This window comes from Pezoporus flaviventris, unplaced genomic scaffold (genome assembly GCF_033815535.1).
Source record: "Pezoporus flaviventris isolate CSIRO_AGI_PZ_B2104156 unplaced genomic scaffold, CSIRO_AGI_Pfla_v1 ptg000002l, whole genome shotgun sequence".
NCBI classification, from domain to species: domain Eukaryota; kingdom Metazoa; phylum Chordata; class Aves; order Psittaciformes; family Psittacidae; genus Pezoporus; species Pezoporus flaviventris.
This window is the reverse complement of record NW_026892550.1, coordinates 10,314,151-10,328,546: the sequence shown is the minus strand read 5'-3', so window position 1 is coordinate 10,328,546 and position 14,396 is coordinate 10,314,151. Positions and strand designations below refer to the sequence as shown.

The following is a 14,396-nucleotide window of genomic DNA, read 5'->3' as shown; positions in this document are numbered from 1 at the left end:
GCTGGCAAAATTCTTTTCTTATGCAACGATATGTAAAAAGCTCCTGAGAAATGAGGAATAAACATGGAAACGCTGTAAAATAGCGTGGTAATGAACTTGCTCTGAGCATCGGAGATCGCCTTGGCGGTACCAGCGTGGATTCCTTCGACCACAAATCATTTTCTTATGTTAAAGAATTTGGGACAAATTACATTTCGTGACATTTCGCCAATAAACAAGCACGTGAAGACAAATAAACCAGGACTCGCCATAATCTACCTTGATCGTTGTGGAATTCAAGGGGACCAAAGGAATTGGGAGCGAGACAGAGCGCGGCTTTGAATGAATGTCCTTTATGAGAGAGCAGAGAGAAGATCATTTATATCCTTCATATTTTATAGTTTTGCCTCTAGGAAAGAAAAGACCAGCAGAGCCCCGACTATCATTTACTCATAATGATCGCATTCAATCTAGTGATTCACAGTGAATCATATAATAAGGTTTCCATTTTGCACATGGGGAGAAGAAGGAGGGGTGGTTAAACTTTATTTAGTTCGCATTCATGCTCCCGGCCTCCTGTTTCCCTTGAACTGTCCATTTCAAATGACTAACCCATGGGGTGATGTTTTTTTTCTTCGTTGTTTTTTTTTTCCTTATATTCCAACCCCCCACCCCCCCCTTTCTGTTACTCCCCAGCAATAAAAATCCCTGGAAGGAAAGCTGACAGGTTAACGGTGCCGTTGTTATTTTCCTACGGCAGCTTTTCACCCAAGCACGGCTTCACTTTCGCGGCCGCTCGGGATCGTCCCGAACCGGGTCTTGACTTGCTTCGGCTGTGGCTCTGTGCCGGTGCAGCGGGCGGGGACCCCCGGCCAGCCCGGACCCGCGGAGCGCCCGTTTGCAGCAGCACCGGGAAAGGGGGAAAATTGCTTTACATTACTTCGGCCTAAATCCGCAGGCACCCACATACAAACACGGCGCACTTCTCCTGCGGGTTTGGGTCAGGGAGTGGGGATTTGGGCACCCTCCTCCCCCTCGCTGTTTCTGCAGAGACCCCTCCACACACGGCCAAGCACATAGGCGCGACCTCCGGCTCGCTGTTAAGGCACTCGGGTGCAGTCTTTGCTCTCAGGACCTTTGCCATCTGCTTATAAAATCGAGGTGAGGGCAGGGTAAGGCTGCGGGGCTCCGCGGGAGCTCTGCTCCGACGGGATCCGCGCTCCGGCTGCCCGGCACAGCTCCGTGAGGAGCAGTCGGAATCACCCCAAAAGGCGAAAGAAAGGAAGGCGCCGGGCGGGGGACAGGCGCGGAGAACAGAAGCATCCCGAGCAGGCGAGGTGAGGCAGGTCGGTGCTGGAGGGCAGGGCAGAGGTGATGCCACACCGCTCCGGCCCCAAATGCTCCTGGAGGAGCCGTGCTCTTCCCCAGGAGAGCCGACACCTTTGCAAGAGCTTTAAAGTATATACATATAAAATGAAATGGGCTTGTTGTCACTGAAGGGAAACCACTGCCTTAGCCATGGGTCTTTCACCAAAACAGCCAAGTTCCCTTTTGGGCAGAGCAGAGAGTCTCGAAGTCTGCTTGACATCTTGAAGCTTAAATAACCGTAAGGCATTGTTACTCCCTGGCAGCAAAGTGCCTCGTTACGCCTGATTGAGCTAATTGCTTTGAAATAGGATATATTATCTATAATTATAGAGATCTTGGAGGAGACGGCCAGCCTTTTCTTTCATCTTTTCCAAGTGCATCATAATGTCGCGATCAAATTAATTTGGGACACTTGAAATAGTGCCTTCCTTTCAGCCCGGCTCCTCCGACCCCCGAAGAGCCGGGGACGCCTCGGCGGCTGCAGTTTGGCCGCCAAATCACCGCTCCCGGTAACCTCCCGAGCACCAGCCAGGTGCCTTGAGCCTGAAAAGTAGTTTAGATTATGCTTAATCTGGGCGGAAAGGGTAAAAGAGAATAAGGGTTAAAAAAAAAAAATAGAAAAAAAAGGGGGAAAGAACTGAGGTCTTTTCGCATTTCTCTACGCTCCGGGGAGAAGGCGCAGCGACAGGAGCAGAGAGGGTCGGCTCTTGAAGGGCTTTGAGAGCTTGTAAAGCCCGCAGGACATTTTTAGCACTTGCGATAGATCTGGCTCTTTGCCCTAAACGATGAGCCGTTCCTACCTGCTCTCAGGCAGCGCGGAGGAGGCGCGTAGGCAACGCGCAGGAGGATGCGGCAGAGCCGCCCGTCCCCAAAACCTGCCCGTGTCCTGAGGGTCTGTCTGGTCTCCTAAGAGCTGATGTCTCGGGGGAAATAAAATAGATACAAGGGAAACAACACCACCCCTCTCCTTTCTGAGTTCTGCCTTTAAGTCAAAGATAACGTTTACAAAAGGCAGACAATGCCCTGAATTGGCTTAGCGCTGCCTCCTGTCCTCCCTCCCCATCCCCCATACACCCCTCCTAGCCCTTGTTGTTGTATTCCCACTGAAATAAAATGCTAGGGGTAATGGCTTTGCCTAGCACATTCATTATATTGAAACGGGACTGTTTCGGATGCTAATTGCCCAATATTGTTATCTAGCACAAGTGCCTTCAGGGAAGCGCCACGGTTCCCAATAAAAACACTGGTCTGGAACAAGCGCCAATAAAGTCACCTATTCCACCTCCCTGCCCCCCGCCCCCTCCCCCCCCCTTTTTGCTTCGGTTTTTCTTATAGCCCAGGAAGGAAAGTAAGAGAGAGGACCTAAAACCAAGTCAGAATTATTAACACAGGGGAACCAACACCAGAAAAAAGTTCCTGAAATCCACTGGCGTCCTGGTCACCCAGAGCGCAGCGAGGAAGGGGAGAGGAGTCTGAATACTAAAAATTTCCCTCTAAACAAAGAAATTCATTGCGAGGGAGATTTCGTTTCTCAGATTTGATTTCTCAGTTCTTAATTTAGAACCTGTAGATCTCACTGAGAAAGAAAAGAAAGGAGCATGAAACGAAAGAAACTTCACTGGCTTCCCTTTTTCAGCCCAGGAGCTTGCCAGCATGTGAGGGAGAATCGAGCCCTTGCACAGTGATTAAAATACCACCGAGCATGACAGAAACGTAAACACAAAGCGTTCATTGCTGGGAGATAAATAAAGAGCTAATTATCTCATTCTGACAACTCTCAATGAGAGCGGGACCTCGCACACTCATCTCCTCAAACCTCAGCCGCATCCCAACGGCCAAATCATTCTGCGAAAGAGAAGTGAGAGGAAAACAACCGAGCAGCTCTTAGTTTTATTTTTCTTTTCATATTTCCGTCAAAGGAAGGAGATCGAAAGCAGCGCAGGGGCTGTCTGGAGGTCTGGAAGTCTGATGGACACAGCACATCTTCTTTGGCGCTATTGCTTTTGGGATAGGGGGAAAAAAAATCCCAACAAAATAAATATATATATACAGCTCATACCTGTAGGATCGGGTGAGGGGACACCAGGAAACACGGTGCAGTGATATTTGCGCATGTTTTCCCAGCAGGCAGGTGGGGGGGGGGGGGGAGAGGGGGGAGGGCGAGTTGTGCATCTTCGCATCAAGCAGCGGGTTTTGGGAAAATGTCGTGTGATTGGTAGAGCAAACTAATTTTGTCCGGCTGAATGTGCCGGTGTCCCAGGGCTAAGGCGCCTTGCTCCCTGGATGCGGGTTAACGTCCTCAATAGTCCCCCTCCAGCTGAAGCCTTTGATCAGACCGCTGCTGGCGCCTAAAAACAACATCACTTGTCTGCCTATTAGAGGCACTGACTAATCGTGACAGATTGTTTATTCTCGCAATTAGCAATGCAGCCGCTTCTCCGAGCACACACAACCGTGTCGTCGTCCCCCCCACCACCTTCAACACTCCCCCCAGGCCCGGTCCCTCGGCCCGACGGGGTGCGGGGAGCTGCGGGCAGGGCGCGGAGCCGGCATCACTGCTCCATGAGTGGCCGTAGGAGCGTTCACCGGGGCGGCACGAATCGGGAGGGGAAATAAAGGGACCAATGTGAGCTGTGCGCCTGTTGTATGCGGGTCTGTGCCATGTGCGTTCACCCTTGTCTGTGGAGGGCGCGGGAGCACCCCGTGAGTAACCTACAGATCATCTTCACGTAGAAGGACTGTGTATGAGCACAGCAGGGCAGGTATGGGTGTGTACATGCAGGACAGCATCTTTGTATAGGGAGTATACTCACATGTGTGTAAGATACGTGTGCGTGTTTTGTCCTGCGAGCAGGACAATTAATTTCTCTCAGATCCTGCTGCTTATCAGTTAATAAAATGTCTATTGTATCAATCCATTTCATAACCTGTACACTCCTAATCTACCATCTTTATTGAGACCAGTTGAAAGGGACGGGAATGCACTATCCCTCCCCGTTCAGATAATTGCCCTTAAATGACTGCAGGAGCCTCTGGTGTTCCGAGGAGATTAGAGCCCTGCAGCTATCAATAAACTTTTCCCAGCGAGCGGCCAATCCCGTTATTAGAGAGCGACCCCGTTTTACTGCACATCCGTCCTGGGCGCGGGGATAAGGGATCGTAAAACGAATTTACAAAACAAAATAGCCAGGACTTTAATGGGTCTGGGGCTTATATGTTCCTTTTAACGGGAAGGCACGTTTCATTATCTGGAGCAGCGCACGCATCTTTGCCATGAAACGCAGCACGATTTATATGTGTATAGATGTACATAAGCGCAGATCTCCGCAGACACTCCGAGCACACCGCAGGGCCGGCGCTCATTTAAGAAACCCCAAAGCAAACAAACAAACATCCCCTAAAACCACTTTTCTGATGCCAGCCAGGCTGCGGGACAGGCAGGGGTCCCTCCGGGAGGCCACACTCAGGACAGCGCAATAGTGCTCGGTTTTGCAGAAGAACACGGCTCGGGCCCGCTTCCCAAGCGGAAAGCCTGGCTGTTTTCCGACGTTAATACATTTTTGGCCCCGGTTTTTGAGCCTCCCCCACAAGATCCCGTACCACTGCGGAGCGCAGCTCCGGCCCTTCCCACTCCCGCCTGCGATACCATGGGGTTGAGCGGTGGTACGGGGAAGGGTTGGGGGGGTGCGCCCCGACGGCGAGTCCGGACCCGACACCCCCACCCTCTGCCCGGGCCGCAGCAGCAGCCAATGGGGCGCCGCCGCCCCGCCCCCCTGCGCGCTGGTTGGGCGGTGCCTCCTCCCTCGCCGCTTTATCAGGCGGCGCCGCCCGCCGCGGGACTGAGCGCGCCGACGGCTGCCCGCGCCCCGCTCCTGTGCTGGCCTCATGAGCTGCGGCCGCCGCTGCTCCCGCCCGGCGCTGCGGTGGCGACGGCGGCGCGCCTCTGCATGGCCCCGGCTCTGGATATGACCACCGCGCCCACCGGCGTCCGCAGCGAAGAGCTGCCCGCATCCGCCTTCAGCAAGCCCGGCGGCGGCGGCATCCCTGTCGCGGCGGCGATGGGCGGGGAGGAGGAAAGCGACAAGCCCAAGGTTTCCCCGTCCCTCCTGCCGTTCAGCGTGGAGGCGCTCATGGCTGACCACAGGAAGCCGGGCGTCAGGGAGGGCCCCGAGGGCGCCGGGCCTCCGCAGGGCGTAGGGGCGGCCGCCCGCGCCAGCCTCAGTCCCCGCCTGGGCGCCCTGACTGCGGAGGCTCCAGCCTCTCCGCTGCCCCTCGGCGGCCACTTCTCCGTCGGGGGGCTCGTCAAGCTGCCTGAAGACACCCTTGTCAAGGCGGAAAGCCCCGAGAAGCAGGAGCGGAGCCCTTGGATGCAGAACCCACGGTTCTCGCCGCCTCCCCCAAGTAAGTAGGGATTGGGAGCGGGCGGCTTGGGCCCCCCCGAGCCCCTTCCCGCGGGGCAGCGCTGCTGGGCGGACGGGCGCTTCCTCGTTTTTTCCCCTCCTGGCATGCTTTTCCCTGCGGATCGCACTCTTCCGGGCCACTCCGGCCTGATCAAAATACTGAACCGGTTCAAACGTGCGCGAAACTGGAGGATGGCGGCGGAGGAAGGGCGGCCGCGCCAGCACCAGATTGTGTGCCAAATATTAACAGGGGCAGGGGAGGGAGATAAAGCAACCTGGCCTACCGCTTCACTTAATTTGGGGTCAAACTCAGTCTCAGCGGTGTTTACCCCTAACGTGGCTTTTCAGATCATTCCATAGGATTCACGCAGACCGGGCTCTCGGGCTGTGCGGGCTTCAGCCCCACCGGCTGGTACCTCAGGTGTTCCATGTCCAAAGGCCCGCAGTTGCTGACGTTTTCCTGTTTTACCACGCAGAGTTCTAAAGTAATAATAGCAGTGGGAGGGCTGGGATCAGAAAAGCCCGTTAATCCTCCGAACGGCTGCGCTGCCACCGGGCCGCTCGGCTGCATCCCCACCGCTCCTGGAGTTCCCGCGGAAAGGGGCAAACTTGGGTTGCTGCTCTCCGGAGGGTTCGGGTGCTCTTAGCGGAACTGCGACGGGAGTTAATTTCTCTCTCGAAGAAAGCCGGGTTTCCTGTCAGGAGCTGCGCAGAGTATCGCAGTTGTTTAACTTACTCAAATTGCAAAGTTGATTTCCAGCAATTTACCCGCGAGGTAAATCCGGGACAGGTCGAGGACCCTTAGAAATCAAGAGGAGCAGAGCGGTAGATGGAGACTTGGTGTGAATTTAGAGCTCCTAATTAATTACGTGCTTAATCCGGTTCCCGGGGCCTAACAAAGAAGGTGCGAGGCTGACAGGCCAACCTGTTTTGTTTATTTTTTTTTCCTTAATCCAATAAAAAAGGACTTTTTTTTTTTTTGAGGGTCACAACCTTCGCTTATGCCTCCTCGGGTTAAACCGGGAGCCGTGAAGGCAGGAGGGTGTTTGGGTGTCCGACTCCCGCCCTTTTGATTTTTATCATGGAGGTGGAGATTCCAAAAGCATTGGGAAGCTTTGGGCCTGGGAGTCTTGAAAAACCCAATTTCTATCGGGAGATATCACTTTGAAACATGTCTCACGCAGCGCTGAGGGTTTGGGCCACTTCGAGCGGGACCTCATTTACCCCACTCTGCATCCCAGCTGCTGTTGGTGAGGGCTCTGCGGGGTGTCTGGCTCCGGGCGCTGCTAACCGAGGTGTCTCTCTCCTTCTTCCTTCTGCTCTTCGGCACAGGGCGGCTGAGCCCCCCCGCCTGCACCCTGCGCAAGCACAAGACCAACAGGAAGCCGCGGACGCCCTTCACAACGGCGCAGCTGCTGGCCCTCGAGAGGAAGTTTCGGCAGAAGCAGTACCTGTCCATCGCCGAGCGCGCGGAGTTCTCCAGCTCGCTCAGCCTCACCGAGACCCAGGTGAAGATCTGGTTCCAGAACCGCCGCGCCAAGGCAAAGCGGCTGCAGGAGGCCGAGCTGGAGAAGCTGAAGATGGCAGCCAAGCCCATGCTCCCACCCGCTGCTTTCGGCATCTCCTTCCCGCTGGGCGGCCCGGCTGTGGCCGGTGCCTCTCTGTACGGTGCTTCCAGCCCTTTCCAGCGGGCAGGGCTGCCCGTGGCTCCCGTGGGACTGTACACTGCGCACGTGGGATACAGCATGTACCACCTCACATAGAGCTGAGCCCTGCCGAGCCCAGCACGCTGACTGCCTGCTCCTGCCGGCTCCGCACGCATTCCCTTCCTGCTCTTCTGGCTCCTCACTGCGGACTTACATGGGCCCTGTTGCAGAGACTGCTTCCTTCCCCCTATGATGTTGGCCCCTGGTCCAGTGCTGTTCCACTTTCTTCCTCGGCAGTCCTGGGAGCTGCTCAGCTCTGCAGCCGACAGAAACCTGAGTCATGGCCCCAGTTGCTCCCCGAGGGTGGCGATGGGCCAGCCCTGCCCTGTGTCGGGCTGGCAGCCCTGCGAGAGACCCTGCTGTGGGTGAAGGAACTGCGGAAGAGAAACGGCAAAAAAGAGGGGTGAAAGGCAGGGTGTTTCTCTTCTTTCTGCCAGGCGAGGTCAAGAGGCAGAAGTGTAAAGCAGCCTCTCCCGTCCCTGTTGTAACAGCAGTGTCTGTTACCTGTGTTTGTTCCTCCACTAGCTCCTTTGGAAGGGGCTCTGTGTACTATGTAATATACTGTATATTTGAAATTTTATCATTTATATTATAGCTATATTTGTTAAATAAATTAATTTTAAGCTACTGTTTGATCTGGATCTTTTTGCTCCTTTCCCTGCCAGAGGTGATAGAAGAAAAGACTGAACTTGTCAGTGTGCCAGGGGGACAGGAGTGAGGGACCAGCTGAACCAGCTGGTTTTTCTCTTCCCCCGGAGACTTTAGTCTCAGTGAGACCTCAGCTGAGCTTTCAGCTTGCTGGGTATCCTGGAGCTGCCTTATCTTCACGGCTGTCTGAGGTTATTTCCCCCCATCACTGCCCCTCACTGGCAGCTCCAACCGCAATCCCTTTGCCCCGAGGTTGTGGCTGCTTTTCCCCAACGGCTCCAGGACCAGCACGGCTCCAGGCTTGGCTCAGCTCTGGCTGGGTTTTCCTAGCCCTAGGCAGGATAAAAGCTGCTCATCTCCCTGCCAGTGGCCTTTAGCCGTGAAGCTCCCAGCCGCAGCCCCGACGGCTCCCGGAGGGCTTGGGGATGGTGTGACTTACTTCTCTTTTTTTTTGTGCCAAGCCAAGAGAGACAGTCCCAGGGCTTCTCCGCCGCTCCCTTCGGCCGCTGGCCTTGCTCAGGGGAAGGGAGAGCGGGGGTTTGGGGCTGTGGAGAGGAGAGCAGGCTGCAGGGGTGGTGTGGGAGAAGGGGATACAGGGCTCTAACAGCGGGGCAGAGGCAGCGCCAGAGCCAGCGGGATGGGTGATGGGTGCAGGCTGGTGCGGATGGGATGTGGAGGACAGTAGTGTTCGGCACGGGTGTGGGGCCGCGGCAGGCACCCGGCGGCACCCGTGGGACCCACGGTCGGGACCGCTCGGCGCCGTCTCCAGCCCATCCCCGTGGCTCCGGGCGCCCCGCAGCCCTGAGCGGCCGGCTTTGCTGGAAACCCGTCTGTACGGCCCTGTGGAGACCGCCGGCGGAGGACCCCGTGGAAGAGGGTGGCGGGCAGCCTCGCTCCGCGCAGCGCCGCGTAACCCCGGCCGCGCCGCTCCGCGTTCGTGGACCCTGCCAGCACCGAGGCCGTCGCCTCGTTGGTGCCCCGCCGGCTGCGCCTCCGAGCCCCCTGAGTGCGCCGCTCCACCCGATTTAGTTTTGCGGATCGCTCGGGTAAGAGCGTTGATTTCCCATTTTTCATTATTTTATCCTAATTTCGTGCTTTATCTTAGCGCTCAAAGAATGGGCGCTGAGAAATTGGGACTCCTCTTTATATTTTTCTTTCTGTCTTTTTTTTTTTGTTTGTTTTTGTTCTTCCCCCGCTGCTTTCATTTCCAGCAATTTAAAACGTTAAGGTTGAGGCAAAGTTAGAAGGAAAATAATTGCTGTAATGAGGCTAGGCAATCTTCTGCAGGCACTGTGGCTCCAGAGAGACTGTAGCTGGGGGCGAGGCGGGACTTTTATCATCTCCTAAATATCAATGATGCTTTCAATAACTCAGTGAAACAGCATACCTGAACCCAGCCACTTTCTCCAGAGCTCGCTGCTCTAATCCCCTTCTTCTCGTCTCTCGCTCTGCCCTCGCCGCCCAGTCCTTTCTGGTCTGGGGTGAATTTGGGGGTTTTGTGGTTGGGTTTTTTTCTTCTTCCTTTTATTTTTCTTTCATTTTCTTTTTTATTTCCCCCTTTTTTATTAGTTTTGGGTTTTTTTTCCTTGGCTTGCTTTCCCGATCATTTCTTTTCTCTGTGCAAATGACAGCGTCTGCGATCCTGATCCCAGCGCCCAACGCCGCGCCGGACTGGGGAGCGCGGTGCCGGCTTTTTCCCACGTTGTGTCTCTGGCAGAAAAAGGCTGGAGATAAACTCAGCCCCTGCGCGATTAGACCGCTGGTTTGGGGAGCAGATCTAATCAGGCAGGAGGGCATGTTTATCCTGTAAATAAGCGCTTAAAAAATAGGAGAGAGGTTTTAAACAGCGAGAACCGCTTTGAGTTGGCTGCACGCAAGCTCCTCTCCCTTCTCAGGCACCTTTGGGTGCTGCGGCGCGGGGCTGCGGGCGAGCCGGACCCTTTCATCCCCTCTTTGTCTGGATTTTGGGTTTTGTTGGTTGTATTTTTTTTACATTATGGCAGCTTGGGATGGATATTCGGGGCGCAGGATTCCTATTGAACATGTCTTTGCTTTAAGTTTTCTCCCTGACCCTTGGGCTAAAGTCCTTGGTTGCTCAATTAAACCCAGATGAGAACAATTAATAACTAAGTAATGACAATAAGTTGGGAATCACACGGATGAACGCTCCATGTGAATAGGAAAAGCTCACACAAAAGAGCAAAAAGGATTTGTCGGCTCTTTTTAAGGGGGAATTGGCTTTTCTTTTTTCTTGCCTCTGGCTTACCAGCAAATAAAACTCACTTTTGTGTCTTTGTCGCCTTAAGGATCTCAGTGGGCAGTTGGAAGTGAGAATGGCTGTTTTCCTTTCAACTTGAGGGTGCTGGCGCCACGCAGCCCCAAGGATAGAGAGTAGCCAAAGCAAAGTTTCCTAATAACTCCCCTCTCCCCCGCCACCCCTCCTCAGTTACTCCGGTACACCCCCACCCCCCCATGCATATCTCCACACACAGCCCTAGAGAGCCTCGGCAGACACAGAAAGCAGAGGGGCCCCGAGCATATATCCATGTACCACCTCGGGCTCGCAGGCGCGGCAAGGCTCTGCCGTGGGAAAGCGGTCCCGCCTTGCCGCGACGCTTTCCACGGAGGGTCGGAATTAAAGAGCGCAGGAGCCGGAGCACGGAGAGGGAGCCACACTCGCAAGTACACACACAGAATAAAAGGGAAGCCATTTTTCTACTCTTATTCCCCACATACAAGGGGGATGACTCCGCTATCCACACGCAGAGGCTGCCGGGGAGTCCCCGGCACAGCCCCGGCCCCTGGCTGGGTTATAGAGGGGTAGGCTGCTGGTGCCCGAGCTCTTAGAGAGGCGCTTCTTCAGTTTCAACTCCAGAGAAGGAGGCTACCAGGAAAACCTGCTGCGCAAATCTGTGGGTAAACCGTGGATTTGTTGTCTGCTCTGAATTTCTAGTGTTTTCAGGGTCTCAGGGTCTCTTTCTGAATTCGCTCAATTCAAAACACTAATCGGTGCCCCGTTGAAGTCTTTATTTAACGTTTTCCCCAGTGCTCAAGTGAATTGGGAGCTAAAACCCCTTTTTCAAAAGTGAGGGCAGGCAAAATCCAACAAGTGAGTTAGGCAGAGCAGCGGCAGCCTCCCGCTGCTTAGGATTGTGCCTGAGAACGCAGCCCTCAGAAACCAGGGGCAGAGCAAGGAAGCTGCCTAACTTACCCATTGTAAAGGCCAGCCGGTGGGGAGGGGTGACCCCGCTTTTCAGTAGTACTCGTGAGCTTAAATACAGGCTCATCATCTTGTGTGAGTCTCCTGAGTCACATCAAACCTTCTTGCTAAAGTTCTGGGAAGTGAAAGGTCTGTTGAACAAACTGGCTGTGCACCTTCATGGAGAAACAGGGTGCTTAGTGCTAACTCCTGGGTCCTGCCTGATTTCAGGTAAACGGCTGAACTCAGGTATTCTGTATGTAAAGTGAAAATCCCAATCACCAACTTACTAGGGACTCAGAAGAGTCCTCCTCAGACGAGAACCTTATTAGGTTCTTCATCTCTCCTAATGATACATTTGATTTTATATTAGACACGAAGGTGGCTAGAAAGTGCAACAAAAAGTGGCTACTTAAATACCCTTGTGGCCAGGACACTCCTCAGGGCTGTAGGGCTGTTTAAATTAAATCCAGCAGAGTGGTGACCGGCAAGTAAGTCTCCTACTGCTTAGGATATAATATACTGTACACAATAAGTTGTCGATTGCAGTGAGGTAGTTCTCCCCCTCCCTAGTTTTCCACAAAAGCATGTTGATACGGCTTAGGCAGTTAACTGCAAAGGGAGTCTGTGGCAGAAAGAGATACCTTCTTCCTGCCTCTCACAGTGGCAGGTCCCGATGTATAGATGTTAGAATAACCCAGGGAGTATGTGGATTCCTGAAATTTCTTTTCATTCGCTTTTTACTCTCTCCGCACCTTGTGTGAAGCACAGTGGTGTCCGTCCGTGGCCTGAGCAATCTGTTCCACAGCAGGGAGCCTAAAAATGAGGCATTGCGATAATGGGCATTGCAACACTCGGCTCCTTAGGGCTGGCCCGAGGCCTCTGCAACACGGACCCATTGTCTGACCGGCTTTGCGGCAGGAGAAGCTGGGAGGCAGAACCAGAAGCAACAGCTCTGACTCATTTAACTAGGAGCAGTAAATTGTGCCATGCTGCACAGAGAGATGTGGTAGTGATTTGCTTACAACAGTAAACCGGTTGAGATTAACTCTGCTCCATTGTCCTTCTTCATCTCGGAGATCTTTTATCCCTCCAGGCTGGATCCTGTTCCCACCCTGCAGTGATTAAATGGAGAGCAGGAGAGGCAGGTACCTGGATACAGTCTCCCTCGTGTGACCAGGAATGTGTAAGAAATCCACCATGCAAAGCTGTGCTTTTCATCTCGTTCAGTGGCAGCAGCTGAGCACCCCTCTGCAGCACAGAGCAAAACTACTGGGAGGTGAGTGCCTGTGCCCGGCTCACCTTTGTGCTGCTGCCCGATGTGGGATGGAGCTCCCTCAGCCAACAGCCGATTCTCAGGTCGGTGTGAACAACACTCTTAGCATTTCTTCTTACTTAGCCCTGTGGAAGAGAAACAAACCTCTTGCATATGGTCACAAAATGATCAAAGCTACTCAGCCAGTACAGACTCTGGCCTTGCTAGTGAGCTGTAAGACAGACTTTGGGAGGAAGTTTTGCAGGAGCAATGCTCAAAACCTGAGAGCGATGCTGTGCCTATGGACTGCTCCCAGCAAAGCTGGGGCAGGTGATGCGGCTGTGTGGTCAGGGTGATCAGCATCAGGCAGGACCGAGTGCCAGGGACCCAGGCATAAAAAACATGTAGCCCACATTAAAAGTCTTTTTCAGCCTAATTGAGAGATGCTTTTATTGTAGGTGTTTTGTACCGGGAACGCAGTAACAGGCAGGGTGGGCTGTGCACTCGGTGGACACTGGAGGAAGGTACAGTATGATGACAAACACATTTAAGACCCTCTGACCACCACTATTGCTGCCCAAAGTAGGTGGAAGAAAGAGCACCCAAGGGGAGACTGTATTTAGAGGTTTCACTATGACTCAGTCTCCCTTCACAGGCCAGAGAGAAAGGAAGTGGCAGTGGGAGGGAAAGAGGTCTGGAAGCAAAGGATGACAAAATTATGTTGACTGGAAGACAAGCAGTGTGGGGGAAGCTCTCTGGAATGGAGAGAATTATTTCCAAAAGACAAGCTGGAGAGTAGAGCAACTTTCTTTTAAAGCAGTGTTTTGTGTTCATTGGGCATTATTATGCAAATACCAGAAGTAAGGATGGGATGCTTTAAAACTCAAGGAGTGATTGTTTTACACTGTAAATGCGTTTAGATGTAAGCCAATGGACCTGTTTCCATTTACATCAGCAAAGGACTGGAAAAGATTTTCCTGGGGCTCTGAGACCTGCCCTGCCGTTATGGCAAGCTTGTGTGTATTAATGCTGGGGAGCATCTGCTCCTCACACTCTACTCACTAAAAGCCATAAATGCTTTTCAAAACCTTGTAACAAGCTTTGGATTTACTGTGAAAGCCACATCCGTGGCATACCACAAGAAGAGACAGTGGGATGTGGTAGATGTTGTCAGTCTGACCAAAGATTTTTCTTTCTGTGACATTGTTAATCCTCTCTTTGTATAGGAGGCTATGTAAACAATACACACTAAATTCTACTTATATAAAATAATCCAAGGTTGCAAAACACAGTGTATCTGCTGTAGGACTAGAATAGGCACAGGGAGAAACAGGAGTCAGTGGGTTTGGAAGCACTTTAACACTTAAAGCCTTAGCTGCAGCCTTGGAGGAACCTACCTGACTGCGCAGACTGTAGGCCACCAGACAGAGATGCTGCCTCTTAGCCAGGAACCCAGACTCAGGCACCCTGCTATACCCAGGCAGCTGAGAGCCTGTAGTGCCAGAAGGCAGCATGATGTCTCTGCATCAGTGATTGTAACAGATAACAACTGTATCGGTATAAATAATAATCCAAATGCAAACTTTCTTTAGTGATCAGCACAACTAAAAAACTTTAGCCACATCCTTTTGATAGCCTAAGTATTAACTACATATTCAATACATTCAGAAAGCTTAGACATGAGCTTTTAACTCAGAAGTTTAAATTAGACATTATTCAAAGGAGGACTGGCAGCATCTTAAGTCAAAAGAATCTTAGAGAGTTATTTCTTAAAAATGAAATGTCTTTAACTGCATTTGTGTCAGCTGTGATACATGAATTAGGATGAATTTAAGAGCCTT

At 52.9% G+C, this 14,396-nt stretch overlaps 2 protein-coding genes across 2 annotated transcripts in view; one reads left to right on the top strand and one right to left on the bottom strand.

Annotated features, from left to right (window-relative positions):
• The window catches only part of EVC2 (EvC ciliary complex subunit 2), a 437,493-nt gene that overhangs the window by 56,201 nt on the left and 366,896 nt on the right, over window positions 1-14,396 (bottom strand). The gene's annotated exons all lie outside the window — the stretch shown is intronic.
• MSX1 (msh homeobox 1) lies at window positions 5,246-8,081 on the top strand. The gene is made up of 2 exons (XM_061464879.1): window positions 5,246-5,748; window positions 7,080-8,081. Exons 1-2 carry the CDS (start codon window positions 5,295-5,297, stop codon window positions 7,508-7,510), a joined length of 885 nt encoding a protein of 294 aa, XP_061320863.1. The 5' UTR covers window positions 5,246-5,294; the 3' UTR covers window positions 7,511-8,081.